Source organism: Fulmarus glacialis, unplaced genomic scaffold, assembly GCF_000690835.1.
Source record: "Fulmarus glacialis isolate BGI_N327 unplaced genomic scaffold, ASM69083v1 scaffold7262, whole genome shotgun sequence".
Classification (NCBI taxonomy): domain Eukaryota; kingdom Metazoa; phylum Chordata; class Aves; order Procellariiformes; family Procellariidae; genus Fulmarus; species Fulmarus glacialis.
This window is the reverse complement of record NW_009198364.1, coordinates 5,724-26,281: the sequence shown is the minus strand read 5'-3', so window position 1 is coordinate 26,281 and position 20,558 is coordinate 5,724. Positions and strand designations below refer to the sequence as shown.

The 20,558-nt window shown below is 38.9% G+C and overlaps 1 protein-coding gene across 2 annotated transcripts; it reads right to left on the bottom strand.

Annotated features, from left to right (window-relative positions):
• Nucleotides 1-590: 590 nt before the first annotated feature.
• On the bottom strand, nt 591-16,285 carry NADK2 (NAD kinase 2, mitochondrial). Of its 2 annotated transcripts, none has more exons than XM_009572857.1 (11): nt 16,203-16,285; nt 15,754-15,842; nt 14,143-14,224; nt 12,714-12,797; nt 10,098-10,234; nt 9,000-9,082; nt 6,508-6,674; nt 4,279-4,334; nt 4,142-4,195; nt 3,558-3,681; nt 591-851 (listed from the first exon to the last, which is right to left on the bottom strand). In XM_009572857.1, the coding sequence occupies exons 3-11, from the start codon at nt 14,211-14,213 to the stop codon at nt 713-715; spliced, it is 915 nt and encodes a 304-aa protein (XP_009571152.1). In that variant the 5' UTR covers nt 14,214-14,224; nt 15,754-15,842; nt 16,203-16,285; the 3' UTR covers nt 591-712. The 2 variants fall into 2 exon arrangements, with proteins under 2 accessions (XP_009571152.1, XP_009571153.1); XM_009572858.1 differs by having other exon boundaries at nt 6,508-6,603; nt 9,004-9,082.
• Nucleotides 16,286-20,558: the final 4,273 nt, after the last annotated feature.

Genomic DNA, 20,558 nt, shown 5'->3' with positions numbered 1-20,558 from the left:
CCTACTAAAGGGCTCAAGAAAACCCTTGGGTTTCAAGTCCCTCTCTAGTCAAAGAAAAAAGGTAAGAGCTACCTCATTCAAGATGTGGTTAAACCAGACTTTTACTTTTGATGTAAATCTACAAAGTAGAAAAAATACTAGAAGAGGAAAAAAAAATTGTCACAAGTTGTATGAAACTACAAAGTTGTAAAATTTTTGAAAAGCATACAAAAGGTTTGTATTTCCATTTCCATTACGTCAACATTAGGATTTACCAAAATTTATATATCCTGGCACCAAATTGCTAGATTGACAGTCAACTTTTCTACAAAAGTATATGTATGAAGGTGTTTAGTTTCATCAGTCCCAGACTGTTACTACAAAACTGTACATCTGAATATTTAATGCTATTGACTTAATACTTGAACCCATCTACCTGTGTTTGAAAAGATGTTCTTTCATGTTTGCCTTACAGGTTAAAATGTCAATTTGCACTGAAGTTAGAGGTAAGACTTCAGATATATTTCTTTTACACCAGATGCAAAAAGAGCATAAATATCAGGCTAAGTTTTCCCCAACTCAAAGGAATTAAAAGCATTTCAAGCTTTCTCCAAATGCTCTTGCATCCAAATAGACCGACTTCCAACTTAATACAGCATTGTGATGTGCTGTCTATCTCCAGAAGTTCCCTCTCTGGATCCAGAATTGTTTCAGCAGAAGACACTAGGGTTCTTCATTCTTCCAGCAGTACAGTGCACAGCGCATCCTCTGTATCAATCATTATTGAAGCTATCGCTCCATCATTGAACTCAAAAGATGTTCCTCCATCTACAACCATACATGCATCCCAACAACGGGAACGGACACAGACTCTGCAAAAACCCAAAAAATAAGTTTTCACAAAATAGCTTAAAAAATTTAAGTATTTCACACAAACACTTACCTGAGCACTAAGACTGGTTCTTGGGCATTCCTTTGCGTGGGTCAGTAAATGCTTAATCACATGGGAGCATACTTAGAGAAGAATTTAGCATGGTACTAAGCACTAGAATCTCCCAACCTATCAGTACTTTGTATAGACATAGCAAAGAGTCCAGAGAGGACTGAAGGACTTCTTCAAATGGTGACTATTGCTCCAAGAGTCTGAGAACAGCCTGTAACATAACACTTGATATAGAAAGCTGCAGTTCAGGTGTAGTTTTTAAAGCAAGCTACTAACAATCCTATTTAATAGTGATTTGTTTAATCTTTCACAGAAGAGTTTTAAATTAGTTATGATTCTAATGTATGGTCTTCATGTTAAGTGGAACATGCAGTTCCAACTAGCAATGCATGAGATTCAAATAATTTGGATATTAATACAGTCTAATTTGTTATGAATCATTCAGAAAGAGAAGGGAAAGTAATTTCAAGCACAAAGTTGAAGGTCAGAATGCTTGCCAGGCAACATCATAAATAGGTATTGCAGCATATTGCTGTCAATATTAGAGTTTGACTACTGTATCTTTAAGCCAATAAATTTAAATTTAAGCTTATAAAATTTAAGGCAGCTCTTTTAGAGCTGGACAAGACAGAATAAAGCTACTAACCATCTTCCTCTTCACTTACCATTAAAAGGAAAATTAACTCAACCATTGGAATTTGTCTTTTCATGTATGTAGCAAGCGAGAACAGTATCAAATAAAGAACTCTCCAAACTTTTTTCATATTGCTAGATGGGAACCAATAGTTATGCAGCAGTTATAAGCAGCTGCAAGACTGCAGTCTCACATGGATGTGCTTGATTGTTTCTGACTTAGGTCTTGGTCTAGAAATGTTCTGATCTCCAAAATTTAATCAACAATTATCCAGTGACTTAAATTTTCAGGAAGACACATCTTTCACAAATATGAAAAGCTTGGAAGCACAGCCACAGTGTCAAAGCTTAATTGGCCTCTGCACTACTAAAACACAGCCAAGTCTGGACACTGCAGAAGAATGTGGAGGCATGTTCCACTCCTCCATTTCACTCTGGGCAGCTACTATGTCAAAAAAGACAAAGAACAGCCATGGGGAGATGTCTAGTATCAAGAGCTAAAGATCAACTGTGACAGGCAGCAAATTCTACTTAAAAAAGGAAAAATGGGCAGATATCTCTCATAGGTATGCAGACATTCGTAGCTCCAGTATAGTTTTTATAGTATATCCCATGCTAAGGACTCTAAATAAGACAAGACTTAGTCCTGTAGAACACATGGATGAAAATGAAGTTATTTGCTCCTATTTTAACCTCTCTTACCACCTCTTAACTCCCAGATCGAAATGACTAAGAAGCAGTAAACATTGAAAGACACGACACATACACAGTGGGCATCTAATATCGTTAATATTTAGTTTCAGTAGCCAGAGATGTCCTTTATTACTAGGTCATAAAATGTTGCTGTAACACTGAAGTGGCTCAAAAGGAGCAGAATTTGGGTCTCCTTCGAGTCAGAGGTCCTTTAGACATTTGTTCTGATACAAAAGGTTGAATTAACATTTAATTAATACTGAGATATTGTATTATTCTCAACATAGTTATTCTGAACATATAACTAACAGTTGCATATATTTATATTTAATTGTGGCAAGCTCCAGAAAAATCATAGAATCATTTAGGTTAGAAAAGATCTTTAAGATCATCGAATCCAACCGTTAACCTAACCCTACCAAGTCCACCACTAAACCATATCCCTAAGCACCACATCTACACTCTTTTAAATACCTCCAGGGATGGTGACTCAACCACTTCCCTGGGCAGCCTATTCCAGTGCTTGACAACCCTTTCAGTGAAGACATTTTTCGTGAGATCTAATCTAAACCTCTCCTGGCGCCAGTGCCTAAGCTAAAATGACTGAATTACCAAATAATTTCGTTTGGAAGGGCATCTAGCCCATCCTTCCACTCAAAGCAGGGCTTACTTCAGTGACAGATTAGGTTGCTTAGGGCCTTGCCCAGTCAAGTTTTGAGTATCTCCAAGGACAGTGATAGCACAATCTCTGGGCAACCTGTTCTACTGCCTGACCATTCTCACTGTGAAAAATTTTTCCTTTTTTTATCAGAATCTTACATCCTATAAAATCATGGCTGTTGCCTCATATTCTGCTCTGAAAAGAGTTTCACTCAGTCTCCTCTGTAACCATCCATTGGTAGCTGAAGACGGCACTGGATACACCCTGCTTAGTCCTGTCTCCTCCAGGCTAAACAAAAGACCATTTGAGTCTCTCCCTTATACTCCACGTGTTTTAGCCCCCTGATCATCTCAGTGGTCCTTTCCTGAATTCACTCCAGTTTGTCAATGCCTGTGTCTCATACTGAGGGAAATGGCATGTACCCAAAACTGGGCACAGTGAGATTCTTTTATTCTGTAAGATTGTGCATGGATCAAACATTAAAAAGGCATAACACAACTGGGAAACATTTTCTTTCTGTTGTTATGAGAACAATCCTCAAGCCCCCCAAAACACAAACTGGATGTTGAAACACTTCTGGATTACTCATACTTTGACAAATACACAGAACGAAATAACTCTTCAGTGACTGCTACAGCCAACACTTACTTTGAAGAGAAGCCACGCTGCCGGCTACTTGAGAAAACTCTATTTACAATAGGTTCTCGAATACTGAAAAACATCTTTGGTTCTTCTGGACTGTAGAGGAGGGACTCATTGTAATCATTTGTTACTGTAAATAGAGAATTCAGCCATTAGTTTTTCCAGAGAAAATTAGTTATTCTCAGAAACACATATTCCTCCAGGAAAGAGCAGCTTCCCCACCGAGAGGGAAGTCTTGCCAGACGTTTAATAGCCTTCACCCGCAAAAAAAATTAATTTTACAGAAGATTCCTTTCAGTTCTACTGCATGATGAACACTCAACAGCTCTCTTCAGGTGATTAAATATTAAGTGTCTCAAACCTTATGAGAACTGAAATTCTCCTGAAGATCTATATGTACAAAAGTTTAAATAAGTGCTTTCATTCAAGTCAGACATTTTTCATCAAATACGCCTAAATAATGTTTGTAAGAAAGACTAATATTGCAAGAGCACTAAAATACTGAAAGCAGTGCTGAGTATTAGGAGTACAAACAAAATGAACCAGTCAAAGGTAAGATACCTTCAAGAAGTCTTGCCTTTTTCACTAACCTTTTTGTATTAGTTCCATGTTCAATGGCATATTCAAACTTCCATGCTTTTTAGCTGTTGAGCCAAGAGAAAGAGCCGCAATTAGATAGGTGTATCTTTATGTAAACTTGGCCAGCAATGCCACACTGTTCACTCACCGATCTTAAGGATCTCTTCAACAGCTTGATGTGCTACTTTGTTAATATTATAGGACCTAGACAGAGGAAGTAGAAATCTTGTTTGCTAAGCAATACAACTTGGGAGAAAAACAAAACAAAACAAAACAAAGAATCTTGCATACAGATGAAGAACTATGTTCACCATCAGGAAGAAAAAAAATAAAGAACACTATTAAGTGAGCTGACATCAGTTTCTTCAAAAAAATGCCTTACGTTAATTTAACTCTTGGTTTGACATTTACCTGTGGCTTTGTAAACCTTAATAATCCATTAAGCGAAGTCTTCAGGCAAGAAGAGCATGATACACAAGATGTAGTCTCCTTATCAATAATCCTCCTGCCTTAAAACCCCAATAATGATAATTGCTGATTTAAGTCTGCATTAAAAAACCTGACGCATGACAGTTTTACAGATTGTGTGTGTTCTTATCCCTTCTATCCATCTCTTGCTAATTAATTCCTCTGTTAGTTCTTATTTATGGGACTCAACACTTCTTTACAAATATTATGCCTCTTTGTCCGTACCCTAAGTTGTGAGCTTGAATCTCACAATAATCGGTGTATATAGAAAAGGAACAGTTAGATCAGACACTTTTGCATTTGCCACATTTGGATGCACAACAAGTCAGCATAAAGCCTCAGTCTGAACCAAGTCTAAACTCCAATAAAAGCCTCCCCTGTGCCCTGGCTCAAAATGGATTAGGTACTAATCACAGCCTCCGTGCAGCAGTACTGTGAACATCTCAGTTGCCCAGGTCTCAATGCAGCTTAAAATCCTCAGTCCAGCACTTCTGTCATGGCAGTAAAACACCTCAGACTGCAACAGACATCTACTATGCATCTAACAGACTACAGAGCCGCTGAAGGTGGTTGTCCAAGACTCGCTCTCTTATGCCTGTTGCCTACCTACAAGCCTGAACAGATGCTAGCAAGAAGCTGAGATGCACAGTTTGCAATTGTTCTCTCTCTCAACTAGATATCCTTTTATGCAAGTTTTGGCAGGACATTTAAATGCCTCTCAGTCCGAGGAGGTCTGAAATCCCAGGAGAGCCCCTAAACCATAGGCTAAGGAAGATCACTCCACTGAGGCTTGGCCTCAGTTTAGAGAAGTCCAGCAGTACACACTGATTACAGCAATGGAGATGGGCAAGCCTGGAATTTGGTCCCTGGTTCTGGAATTGCTCAGTACAGAGTGTATAAGCAAATGAAATGCAGAAGAACAGCTTTGAACTAAGACTGTACATTCCCAAGATACTGAACACTAGGAAAGTTCCCCTTGCAGTCTGCCAATTTCATTCTTGGCAGCCTCCAGGACTAAGTCACGCTGACTGAATACAAAATTCTGAATTACAATGAAGAGTAAAACCCAGTAACCATGGTTACAGCATGAATATTCATTTTTTAATTTCATTAAAAGCTTCAGTTTTAGTTCATCTTAGCCTGCCATATAAATCCAGGGCCTGTTGTACAACTTTAAACTATAAGCACAGCCAACTATAAGCACATCTCAAAACTAAATTGATTAGACTTACATGCAGTACTGCAGCTTGTTTAAACTGAAGTTAAGATAATGTACCCCTTTGATAAAGCTAGTGCAGCTCTGCTTAGATATGCCTGTCTTTAAGGGGAATATTTTGGCAAAGAGACTATGCCCTTTCAATTAAGTTTGAAAGAGGCAAGAGGCTTGGAAGGAGAATGGACAGTAGATGTGCCAGAGAACACTTAACACTGTTTCCAACTACGTGTTTTCCCATTCTTGTTAGAGCTTAGATTTTTGTAAATTTTCTGAACTACTTCATCTAAGTATTTTAATTTTAGCCAACAAGAGTAGTTCAGAGATGCTCCTAACATGCTCTGCAAGTCAGAGCAGAATGTCTTTCTCTCACTCCCCCAACCACTCATCTCCACGTGTAGCATGCAACCTCTTTCACCACAACTATATTTAAGGTAAACTTCTGTCTCAATGCCTCAGTTTCTCACCATTTCAACTCTTCTCTCCATACTTAAAAGTGAGAGGTGCTCTGCTCTTCTCATACACCTGAGACAGCTTTGAACCATACCGACAGTGAGAACAGTTGGGCATAACTGACATGCACTGACTTACCCATAGCCCAAGAGAGTCTCAGTAGGGACAAAATGCTTAAGCAAAATAGGTCCATCTAGCTTATCTGACGCAATATTTTATATCAAAGCAGCAACATGTACTTACCATGCTTTTGATCCTGTTCCAGTACACACATTAAGCCCTGAACTCTTCTGTTTTTCCCAAGGACCATCATCAACTGATATCTCATAATAGGAGGCCCTATGAAGCGAGAATTTAAAACTGGGTTTGCAGGACTTAAAGTTCTCCCTGAATAAGACAGAACACACAGCCTTATCAGGCACATAAAAATTTAGAGTGGCTAGTTTCAAATCTGGATGACAATTTCACAGGCTTTGCACAGTGTTTCTGCTTCAGCAGCCACTTTTGATTCACTGTTTTATAGCAGTTTTTAAAATGGACAGAAGTGACTTGCAGCATGAACTTTTAGGCAGTTTTTCTGCAGTCACTTTTCATATTAAATTATGCACAAAGAACCACAGAGTACCTGGGGATAGCTTCATATACAAGCAGGGTTTGCTGGACTTACAAATGAAACTACAAATACATTACCATCCTTGCACAATTGTTGAACTACCGAAAAACTGTGTTTATGCTGTGATTGGGTCTCATAAAATTACATCAGGGAACACTAAGAGGTAAGGCACTCCAATGTCAGTAAGTAATAGCACGGCTTCAAGCTGAATTCTTGATCACTTCAGTAATTAAAAATCCACTGTGATTCTTCACAAACAGTTTTAGTTTTACAACAGTCAGCATGCTTACATTTCTCTCCAAGGCAAATTCTTCCTAAAACTCAAATGTTGTAAGTCTTGGGGCACAATCATCATCCTGCATGGTATTATTCATATATCAGGGTATTCCTAATGTTAGGCCTAGAAGGACCAGACAGTCTCTCTCTGTAAGCTTCAGAACATCCAGGGGTATATTTATGAACTACTGTTGTTGATGTTCATAGTGCCTAATTCAAACAGTATAGTATGATATAGTCTTCAGATACCCTCTTATAAAAACACCACATTCACTGTGTTCAGCATGACTGAGTTTCACCTTTCTTAGTAAAACGAGCTTACTGAACTGTTTTAGGTGATGACTGTTTCAGTCTGGATCAGCTAGGAATACACCTCTTGAATATTTGGTGCAAACAGTTTGGACTCTTAGTAACTAAGGGCATTTTGTGTACTCACTCTTGAGAACATGGGAAGATGAAAGAACTGGAAGCAAATTAAGAACATAGGTGCACAGCTTGATTCAGCTTAAGAGAATTTTGGAAGCTGGGTATGAAAGGGTTTTTTTTCCCTTCAATTTCCTTGTTTTCTTAACTGACATGCATAATAAGACCTTGGAAGAAGCACCTAGAGTAATTTTGTCTTATTAGACGGCAGACGTGTGTATTTGAACCTTACGAAGATTCATCTGTGTGACATCATTATTTAAGTCTCCAAGTGTAAGGGCCTATTAACACAGTATTTATTACTACATATTTGTTGCTACAGGCATTGTGTTCCTCAATGCTTCTCAAATATACTGGAACTGAAGAGCACAATGTACTTGTGACACTCAAAAGTAGAGGGCTATTATGAAGTGCTGGAAAGCAGCTTTGTGTTCTTCTATCACTGTATGTTAAAGAAAGTTTTTAGAATCTTGATAAAATTAGGTTTGATTTAGTAGAGAGCAAAATTTGTATCTCTTTGAGACTAACTCCTTCTGCCAGTCTGAGGCTGCAGTCCAGATGGAAGATAAAGCACCCATGGAACATTTATACTGTTTCCAGCAGCAATCACAGTGTCCCAGGCACTGTACAAACACAAGAAGATGTTACACTCTAAAGTTTTTTTTAAAAAAAAAAAAGATACAGAATAAACGGAAAAGGGATATAAAATACAAGTAAAAGTTTGGCCAAATCCTGACCAAGGATCACGTTTTAACTCCTTTCCCGCAGCCCCAGTAACATTCCCCACATCCTTCTTGTTATCGTTTGGCTGGCAGAAATGCATTGATCTTCAGGAGAGAAAGGACAGTCAAAGGTATCCTGGATAATGCAGTACCAGGATTTGATACAAACTCATTTCTTAAAACAAGGAAATAAGTGTTTTCCCACAATAACAAAGCTTCTGCCAGAGGCAGGCTGATACCTTTGCCTCTAATGACAGAGAGGCAGAGAAAGGAGTATTTGGTCATGCTAAAAGTTATTTCTGTTTGGTCATGCTAAAAGCTTATGAAAATATATTTAAGAAGAGATGCAGGAGAGGAAGCAGTTTAAGGACAGATACTTAAATCTTCAATCCACTGTAAAGATAGTAAATAAAGGCATTTGATTACATAAGAACTAACCAGGATAGGAATAAAACAACGAAGAGGAAAGAAAACAGCCAGGAATAATGAAAGAATGGCCAGACAGGAAGGTGGAAAACCAGAAATTAACATTACTGCACTTACATCTCTGAAAATACACTTTGTAATCAGCAACAATACAATCAGCGTTACATAATCATGGACTAGAACTGAAATTTGACCGCAAAGACTGATTGTCCATTGCAATGTCATAAAAAGAAATTAAGTCAATTGTGCCTTGCTGCAACAACAAACAATTAAACATACCTGGATGAAAGAGATTCCCCAATGAAGACTTCATTGAGTGCTCTCACTGGTAAAAGATGTGGACCAGAAATGTCAGATCCTGCAGATATTGAATATACCAGCTTTGAATCACAGCTCTAAAACCCAAATTTTCAAAACAATTCACAACTCACTGGAGGACACACTCTGCTGCCTGGGTTTGTATTCTAGACCTAGTGCTCCATTTTCTTCGGGCCGCAATTTTTCACTGATTTAGCCTATAGCCAGTCACTGTCCTTTACAGGAGACTACAAATATTTGAACCAAGGTCAATAAGGCAATGACACGTACGTTCAGACATTGCTTTCCCTAAAACCTCATGGGCAACCAGACAGATTGAAGTCTTCTCTTCTGTCAGTCACCCTTCCAGCCTAGTTAAATTCACTGACAGTGACTTAACAGACATTTCTGATAAAGTTCAAAGGGTTAGACTTAGAATTAGAATTGTTCATGTTGACTAAGGACTTCTCAGTGAGAAAATGCAGTGCTAGACACAGGTTAAGGATAGAATCATGCATCTTCAATCCATCATAAAGAAAACGGTCAAAGGTGTCTGATGACTGAAGAATTACCCAGGGAGAGATTCTCACTTCTAATTTCTCGCTTGCTGGCAGCCTGTGACCAGCTTTTTCAATTGGGAAGTAACCTACCTCAAATTTAGCACAAGTTAAGAGCGCGCACGCACATACACACACACATGCTTTTAGTGTGGAGCAGCTAAACGCATGATAAAATGTTCGTGTGTTAACCCCAAGTGTCTATAGTAACCCTAAGAGACAACATTTTAAACAAGCTCAGGTATTTTGCCAGCAGATAATACTATTTAAAAACATCTCTAAATTAACTGTAAATACTGAAAACTGGTTCTAAGTGTACTGTCCAGAATAAACATATAGAAACAAAAAGTACTCCCTTCTAAAAAACCTTAATCTGGGTCTTCAACTAATGAGAGCTGTGTCTCCCTGCCTCTCAAATACTGCAACCAGACTTCAAATAGTTCAACTCTTACAAATCTTTATCTCCTATTCCAAGTTATCATAGCAAAGTGATTATATTCTTGTCAGATTTTAACCTACTTTGATCCTGAAATCTTTCATTTATGTGAGCCCTGCTGTGTTGCTCTTGGCTTAGCTGCTGTTCATGTAAATCTACAGGGGTTGGGTTAATACCAGTTCCTTCAAGATACAGTCGGATTCTTTGCCGCCACTGCCACCTTAGAGAGGAGAAAGAAGTTGGTATCAGTAGCTGAAATATTCATCACAGAATTAGATAGGATCAGAGAGTCTTCACTCTCAAAGCAGAGCATCTGAAGATTAAAAGTCAAATACATTCAAAGTCACATTTCACATTTTATAGCTTCCTCTATAATTTCTAAATGTAGAAAGTTAATCATACTAAAATGTAAATACTTTACACTTACCAATTTGCTACCTAATGTTTTTTGTATGTGTAAAATAAGAGGACACTGGCCAAAAGTAGTCTACAAACATTATAGACAACAACTCATCTTTTTATGATCCTAACTTATGAATTCATGACTGATGCAATGATTTTGAGAACAAGCTCTCAGGAATTTACACAGCAATACACGCTGTATTTTTACCATCTTTTGTTTGTATTTGTAGATGTCCAGAAAAGCAGCTCTATCCACTCCTTTATATGTAAGGGCCACAAGCATCCTCTCATTTTAAGAATCTCTCCTAGCCTAGGAATTTCAGGATGCTTAAGAGGAATTCAAATGAAGAAAGATATAAAAGGCATTCTTCCTAAAGCTGTTACAACATTCAGATTTTTTATTTTTTCCTAGAGGAGGTATCAATTCCTTTTTCCTCTTACAATTTAGAGATTATATAAAACAAAATAGTAATAGTAGTTTTGAATAAGAAAGCAAATCACAAGGGAGTGTTATGAGCACATCTCTTCCCAGTTCATACTGTTGATATCCGGGTGACAGTAACCATCTTACATGTTTCCTGAAATTACAGCAAGGAAGACTTACACTTTATATGACTACATTACTAGGTTTTCCTTGTCATCCTTGTAGAGCCTCATTCAACACATCCTTAGTATAATTACCTAACTGCCCTTAAATTCCAAGTATAGTTTTAGGTAGTCAGGCAGACAGCATGCAGTGAGTATCATTGTGCTAGCCTCCTTACAATACTCATGCTAGAACTTGTCTAAACCCATACAAAATTAGAAAATGGGATTGTACCCCTATTATACCCCTATTCTGAGATCCTGTTACATGACCGACCATGAAAAAAAGAAACATGGGTAGTCTGATACAGTTTGTCCTTTATAAATCAGTAATGTTAGTTGTTTCATGGGACTACAAGGTAAGTGCTTACACAGATTGTTGCACTAAGGTGGCTGACAGTTCAAGTATAAGGAGAAAAGACAACCCCCCTTTTCCAGTCTCTGGCACCTCACCATCCTTATGCAACTCTGAGCCACCAGAAGCTCTTCCAGATGGGCTGATCCAGTTACCCACCTATTTTAAAGTTTCCTTAGGGCCAAATAAATCTGAGAACTGCGAAGTGAAACACTCGCTCAGGCCCTTGCTTAGGAATATCTGTTCCTACTATTCCGGAAAAATAACCAGGGAGATGCTTTCTGTTTCACTCTGGTGAGGCTTCAGCTCCATAATGAGCAACAACAGGAGTGTCAGCAACAAGAGTATAACATGGCATCCAACAAAACGTCAGAAGTGCCTACATTATCAAAGGAGGTTACCTGCATTAGCACTATCAGCTTTATCTAAGCAACTTAGCATGATGGAGTTAAAAGCTTTTGTTTTCTAAGTCTCAGAATATGTGAGTTGAAAGTACCTTTTCATTTAGCAATACCTATTGAAACCCCTTCAGTTATTTAAAATCAATCCTGATGACTGTATACACATCATTTCAGAACTTTTCTATGGCACAAATACAGTTACACTTCAAGCTACAAACTAAATATGCTAAATTATAAACAAAACCCAATTGCAATATATTTTTGTGTGAAGACTTATTTCTGTTTGATGGTTTGCCATCATAAAAGTACTCTGGAATGTTAATACACCACAGAACAATGTCTCTTTTTAGATAGTTATTAAAAAACTCTTCCCTAGTCTGTCCTTTAAAATTCAGCTTGCTTCCTTGTTAATTCAAGTGAGACTCTTCTATTTTAAGAATATCTAGTATTGAAAACATCAAGTTATCTTCAGCATAAAGAAAAGCTTTGCCTTACACTAACCTGGTAATAAAATTTAAGCCACTCTACCTTAATCACCAAAACCCCAGATGCCACACACTGACCATCTCCTAACTGTATAGGCTTCATTAGCTTCTATTAGTATGGCCCATCACTGTACTACATATGCTTTCAAGTGTAAAAATATGTAAACCAATACACCCTTCACAAGAATGCAGTTCCTCGCTTATGAATTTTCTAAGTCAGAAAAGAAAATCAATTATTGAAGGTCATAACGAAAGTCTTTTTGCTGCAACTGGCAGTCAATTTCATCCTTTGTATTCCAATCTCCCTCTTGGCCACAAACCCATTTTTCAACACGGTAAAAATCTACACAGAATTCACGATTTGAGGCATTAAGGTTTTAATAAGCATCTTCTGTTCCTTAGGAATTGCACATCATTAAGTATTTTCCAATCATAACATGTTTTGGAAAACCAAGGGTCAGTGAATCCTACCTGAACTCACCACGATAAAGCTTCTGCAGTGCTTCAGGAAACGAGTGCGTGTATCTCACAGGCAAGCACAAGTGACCCTCCGATCTGGTAGCAAAAAAGGACAATGAAAATGACAGTATAACTATTAAGATTTGGTACCTTTAAAAAACAAAACAAACCAAAACAAACACCTTTTCCTGTTACATAAAGCAAAGCTACACTTTGACCTTTATGAACCTATACAATTCCTACATAACAGCACATCAGCAACAATTTCAACCTGTTTCAGCTCCTGAGGTGTTCATGTGTGAGACATAGGATATTTCTCCCACATTTCCCCTAAAAACTGGCTGTTCAGCTAGTAATCCTGCAGGAATATATAGGCACTAATATAGTTCCTGTCACCATAGTCCTAGACAAGGAATTCAAGCTTAATAAACCTTGCAAGTTACAAAGAAAATTTCCTCCACTTACACGCAAGTTAGGGATACGAGACAGGTAAGCAACATACTTAAGATCAAAAGAATCACATGTCAAAGCCAGAAGACTAAACACTGCTCCCCTTTCATGAGTGATATTTGATAACTTGAAGGCACTTGTTATTTGAACCCTGCTATTCAGGCTTGATACTGTAGAATATCTATTCACAGCATTTGAAAAGTTTTGGAAGAGGAGTAAGGTACGGAAGGAATTAAAACTTTTGGCCACCACTTTCTTATCTACGAAGATTAAATTAACTGGTAATATCAGAAGCAGAAACCTAAACCTGGAAATGTCAGCAGACAGAGCCTTGGTGAATTCTGAGTTTTGCTTGCCATCCATTTGAAGGTTATACCAACCAGGAAGTACTAATACACTGCACCCACCTGCCCAAATCAATCTTATGGCTAGGTGGATGCAACTTGTGTGGAGTTTTTAATAGGACAACTAAATGCCATTAAATGGCTGAGGAGACTGCATCCTCTGAGGTATGACATGGTTTACATGAAGAAACCGGAACAAACTTCTTCATCTGAGGCCCTATCGGTTTTCCAACAGCATTCGCCTTCTTCATAAAGAAACCAAGTTTCTTTACGAACAAGGTAGCACACTTAGTTCCTTTTGTTAAGTCCCTTTTCCTGTCTCTGTTCTATACTGCCATCTCTAGCCTCAAACTTCTGGTTAGTAATACAAGTTAACTAGCTGCAAGTGCTGTTACGCTGGCCTGTGAAAACAGCTATGGCAGTTTAACACAGTCATGCTTACCCTACTTAATGTCCTATCAGATGAGATGAGATAACTCATTGTGGAAGCTTTTCTAATAAAACAACAGGTTCACTTGGTGTCTACAATCTACTAAATCAGACATGTACGCTGCCAAATGCTACAGGCATGCTTCATGCATCATGAAAACAGATGCATATTGTGCCTGATATTAAATAAAGCATTGCTTTCCCAAATATGTTTTTACCTTTCAGGATCAGTATTTACTCCAATAACTGGTTTAAATTTATCAAAGACCTTACTGGCTGCCAACAACATTGTACCATCACCTACAGAAAAAGCAAAACAAGTTAGTTTCACTTCATATTCTAGAATCCCAAACAAAATAGTCTCACATGTACTGCAGCATTACCACTACCTGCTTTTGTATCAACAACCAATCAGGTAAGCTGCACAAAAATAAAATGGGACCACAAAACTACTGACACCTTTCAAAGCAGAGTAGTGACAATTGAATTCAAGACGGCAAATGTGATTAGAAAATGTATGACTTATCTGACAGCTATACATGCCCAGGCTACTGAATTTGGCAGAAGCAAGTTTGAAAAGAGATTTATGAAATTTCTGCATGTTTATCAGCTAGTAACAGAAATTCTTTAAGAAAATAAATATAGAAAGTATCACTAATCAAAGCCACAGGAGACAGGAAACAATACCAAATTTTACTGTGAATCACATGAAAACAATTACTTCAGTTCCGTCTCAGTTGTCCTCCTAGAAGGCACAATTTAAAAGTCTTATTTGGCCTGAAATAGGCATGCTTGGAAAAGAAGTCTTAGATAAAACTGTGGAAGTAGAAATCTTTAAGTGTCACTGGTTTCTTCAGATATTGATATTCTTTCCTATCTGTTAAACAGAAGGACAACTATAACCTGAATCAGTCTTTGCACCAAGATACAAGCTCGGAAAACCTCGGATGATATATCACTTCCCAGCTGCTTGCCTCATAACCATGACAAAAGTTGCAACAGCCAAACTGGCCCTTTAAGCTCCAGCTTAGAGGAGTTCTTTGAGATCTACAGCAGTGTATTAGGATGCTTTAGAAGTGTACACATATCCCTTTCTACCCATTCTGCATGGTAACCAGTAGCTAAGGGCAAAGTGGCGGGGAAAGAAAGGCAGAGCAGTGGTCAAGTCTAACTAACACAGATGATTGAACATTATGTCAGAGCCCAGCAACACACTGCAGTATTTGCAGCAAATCACAAAAATAACACTGAATGAACTGCTGCGATCTTAAAAAGAAACAATCAGGTTAGTTACTCTGTTGGTTCACTTAAAAAGCTCTGATCAGTGGCACAGACTGCTCACAAGTTGCATACTTTAACCTGTACCATCCAACTAGATACTCCAGTCACTGGAATTAAGTGTGAAAGCAAGAAAGACAGTGTGAGCAAGGGGAGGAAAAGGTAGTATGTTAGTCTCCATCTACATAGCAAAAACCAGAGTAGGGTTTAGGGCTATGTATAATCACTATGTATAATGACAGCAAACATTTTATCCTCTTTAGCTGAAAACTATAGTAAATTCCACAGTTTATACTGTTTTACACAAGACAATTAAGCATTTCCAAAGTGGCCATGCACTGGTATTCAATTCCTAGTGTTACAATTTTAGATACTAGAGGTAGAGAGGATGGTCACATTACTGCATTTTCTCATATTTTCTGATGATTAGAAAAGCAATTTGTTTTCAAAACGTGCATACCTCCAGATGCTTCACACAGTGCAAAATATTTTTGAAAAAAGTATCTATGAAAACATACTGAAACAAATACTTCCCTTCCATAAAGTCGTACCTCCTGCTGATATAATAGCATCTGCCCACCGAACTGTCTCTTCATTATATTCTCGACGTTTAACAAGACGAACTTCTATCCCCTCGTTCCTATAAAGTGCAGAAAAAGCCTGAATGTGTCCTAAATTGTTCCTTGTCACATCCTTCTGAAAAACTGACATGTAATTAAGGACTAATTACAGTGGTATTTGGCTTACTAGCATTTGACACTCACACAAATCCTTTACATCTTTTTAACTTGTTTTCAGGATAGTAACGCAGCGTGTTAGTTAACTGAACTGAGCTAGTTCACATTACGATTGTTTCAGGAATGACTGTTCAGCTGCATCATCCTGTTTTCAGTATTCCTATTTTATTAGAGCTTGTAAGACAAAGCTTCCTTTCGTTGTTTTACACAATCCATGGATATTTGCAATGTGTCTGAAATTCTCAACATCCCTACATTCTTACCGTAAACTGTCTACAACATGCTCCACGTTTTTTGTATGAATGCGATGCCGCTCCAGCAGACCAGCATAGTTAGATCCCTTCAAGGCAAGCTGTAAGACATAAATTGATTTTGTGGAAGTTAATCACTACAGTAAGTGCTCTTGAGTAATACAAATAGAAGCTACAAAAAAGCATATATTTTATCTCAGTAGAGACACGTGCTTTTATAAGCATTCCATTAATCACATCTCTATTTATATACCAGTCAGCTTACACTGACTAGTTCATTAAATGAGTTACATGGCCACAGCAACCAAGAATAACAGACTTTTTAAGGGCTCTACACAAATATGCAAACAAGTATGCTACACTGACTTCCATGCCACTTCAGACACTTCGCTCTCCCTGAATCTGCTAAGCAATTTAAACCCTAGGTAAATCTACATAAAATAGTTACACTAACTGTACTCCTGTCATGTGCTAAAAGCACCCAGACAAACACTTAGCTAATTACTTTAAGAGTTATAAACATTGTGCTATCAAGAAAGAGGACAACAGAAAAAGCAACAGGAATGATAATTAAGAAAACAGGAATCTTTGAAATAGCAAGAGCATTAACCTTCAAATTGTATTTGAGCTAAAATGGAAGACTGCCAAGTGCTGACAAAGGTGACATTTCCCCTGTGTCGAAAAAAGCCGAAGGACAATCTACCAACTACCTTTGATACTGTCCCCTGGATTATAGACCAGGTTTTTCAAACAAATTCACACCAATAACAAGACAAACAGTATTTAGCAGTTGCATTCTAGCATCGTTCCTTCTTGAAAGCGGAAGAATTTAAATACTTAATCTTGACACACTCTTTAGACCATGGCAACATTTTGCAGTTCATATAGATAGACTCTTATGAGCAGGCAGGTGAGACTGCTGGCTGAAGATTAGATTTTTTTGCGACAGGTTTCTGTACGAGTAATTTAGTCACCATCTGTATGCGTTCATTCTTCACCACGCTTAGTGTGCTCATCTGGGTCTGGTAGTGCCAAATACCTGTTGCATGGAAATTAAGCAAGTAGAAAAAAGAGGGTGAAAAGGATGTCAAGCAAAAGGAGTTTATAAATACATTCATAACGATGACGTGATCCTGCTTTGAGCAGCAGGCTAGACTAGAGGACCTCCTGAGGCTCCTTCGAGCCTGAATTATTCTACAATTATACTGTCATTCCTTCCTTTCCCTGACCTGTTAAAACCAATTTACCAGCACAGAAACAGAACTTCTCCTAGCACTTGTATAGAGAAATTCTGTGCCAGAAGCTTTGAACAGGCATTTCCAGCAATTTATTCAAAGTCACACACTCTTCCAAGAGAAAGTGGTGCCAGACAGCTACATCTAATCCCATTTCCATAGAGACTCCCACACCACAGAACTCCACAGCAAAGGGGAAAGGACTGGCAGCATATGACAACTACAGTTAACTGCAATCCAATACCCAACAAATGCAATCTTTTTTCATCTGACACCCGTTGATGTCAAGAAATCGAACCATAAGCACAAAGACAGACTCGGTGCTGAAGAAATTACAGAAAAGAATGGAATTCGCCACTCTGGAACTGCATCTCTGACCTGCTCAGTGTGTTTACTATCAGCGATTAACTTGCAGGAACGAAATCTTCAGGTGGTCTTACAGCTGGGATCAGGAAGCCACCTCCAACTGAGGGGCTCCCAGACTTTGCCTGGATGCCACCAACAGCACTACAGGCAGACAGCGGGAGTAGCTGCCAGCTGTGCTTGGTCACACGCACAGATAAGCACGAGAGTGATCAGAAAATATCCAGACAGAGCTTTCAGGTCATTTTTACAAAGCTTGTTAGTACTGGTTTACTGGGCTATAGGGTGTTATGTCCCAATAACCGCCTCACACACTTAAACCCTTTGTTTCTACCCCCCAGGTACAATGCTTACACACTCCCATACACCTCTTGCTCCTCCAGAGCCCATGGTGTTGCACTGGGAACTTGGACAGTGCCGCTGTGCTGCTGTGGGGAAGGAAAGTGCACACAAGGCTATGGCCAGTTACAGCACTGCCCATTGCTGGGTCTGCTGTCAGCCTCTCATGATCAATTTGGAGCAGAAAGGAGAAAGTGGAAAGGAGAAACGAAGAAGGTATTCACCTCCCACAGACAATATCTGCCGCTGAGCACCACAGGTCTAATTTGCTAGAAGAGAGATTTTCAGTTGCACGTTTGAAGCACAAATTGACCTTGCTTTACCACCAGAAAGAACAAGAAATCCACCGCAAATAACCTCAAAAAAATCAACTGTGTTACTAAAATCAGGGTTCCCATTCACACTTCCTCTAGAAATACCTGCCGTGAATGAAACACAAGTACCTGACAAGCAGACTGCTGCTGTAACATACATTTTTCAGGCTGCTATTTCCACAGGCTATTACTTCCACACAGAACAAACTGCAAACTCTATCTTGCAATTTTATGTACCTCATTTATTTGGCTAATTTGTCAACATGCTATCTTTCAACGCGGTCGAAGAGAGCTTTTATCTCAGAACGATGACAGTGTAATGAATCTCTGTATGATCATTTTCAGGCTTTTGAGCCACCAACATCAGTGGCGAGCCTACAGCTAACATTCCGTTGGTGTTACTAGCAAGGAGACGTATGGGTAGTGTCATCGCTGTGGAACAGAGTCTGTTCTGTAACTTACGTTTGCCTTAGGTGTGTTAAATTATTTCATCAGCAGCTTCAGAAAACAGAAGAGGATGCTCAGCAAATAAGCTGCCAGTATCCTGACGACTGGCTGAACAATTTCCGTGGATACTTCTACTCTTGCTAAGAGCAGCACTGCAGAACAGGTATCTAATGCGTAGAGGTCTCTTCTTTGAATTTAGCTCTAGAACAAGTAAGCAGGTGTCACTAAGCAACAAGACAAATTAGAAGTTAGGGCCTTGAGTTTAAATGGCTGAACTACATCTACGGAGTTAATGAATCATCCTAATTTGCAAAAGGCTCCAGAGATTAAAACAGTCTGCTCATCTCTAGTCTCATCCCCCTAACTCAGAGATAAGTAACTCACAAGTTCATTCATCTAAGAACTCACAAAGGGACAGCCTGTCTGAGCCTAACCACAGTCAAGTATATCAAACAGGAATGCTAATCATCAGCTGCTTTTCATGTAACTACTCCAAAGAACCAGAGAAGTGCCTACAGCCCTTGTGGGCAGAGGCCACAAAATCACAGAGTGGTTGAGGTGGGAAGAGACCTCTGGAGATCATCTGGTCCAACCCCCCTGCTCAAGCAGAGCCACCTGGAGCAACTTGCCCAGGACCATGTCCAGATGGCTTTAGAAGATCTTCACAGACGGAGCCTCTACCATCTCTCTGGGCAACATGTCCCTGTGCTCAGTCACCCTCACAGTGAAAAAGTGTCTCCCAATGTTCAGACAGACCTTCCTGTATTTCAGTTTGTGCCCGCTGCCTCTGATCTGCCTCATATCCAGGACCTGAATGCCATACTACAACTATGATAAATGCTGCTTCTTAAAAGAGCTCTGCACTGAGGATAAAGAATAAGGCAAACTGAGACCAACACCTCCTTTTTACTTTAAAAGAACTGAAGACAGAGGTCAGACAGCCCAGTGGCTGTGTGCATGACCACCTCCCCAAAGAGCCTGTGAGGAACTTGTGACGTACAGAAAACCCCAGACTGCAGGACAGCCTGGCTCCCGAGCCCACTGATCAGACAAGCACACGAACCCACGCCAGGCTTGGGTGCTACCAACCGACCCCTCAAAAAGGCCCGTAGGTTTTAGCTTCTACATGAAGACAACTTGCAAATTCTTCTTCCTTTGGAGGAAGCTCTGATTTACAACTGTCGCAGTCGTCCTTCGAAAAGGAAAGGGTTTGACAGGCCACCCTCCACTTTCAACGTCCAAGAGCAAGTCTGACAGTCTTACAGAGCAGGTATCTTTATACCAAATATTGACAGTCTTGGCTAAAATGTGAAAAAACAACTATTATGACAGACCCATGTTGCGTTTATTTGGTATTTCAAGCTGTACAGCGTAGCAATTTGGTCTGAGTATCAAGTCTACCTGAAGAAAAATGGAGTTATACAAAACATCTGATAACATTTATGTAAGTAACTTTGTATAAGGTAGTTTCTTCAGGTTTTCTTTTTTAAAATCCTCCTTAAGACTTAAATGAAGTAAAACAATAGAGCTCTGATGTTTTACAGAAAAAAGTTCTCATCCAAAGGAATCCTTCTACTTCATTTTACCACTAACTTTTTTATGAAAAGTCACTTCCTCCGAGGAATAAACGGCTATGTTTGGCCCATGAAACTGAAGAAAACCCCATAAAA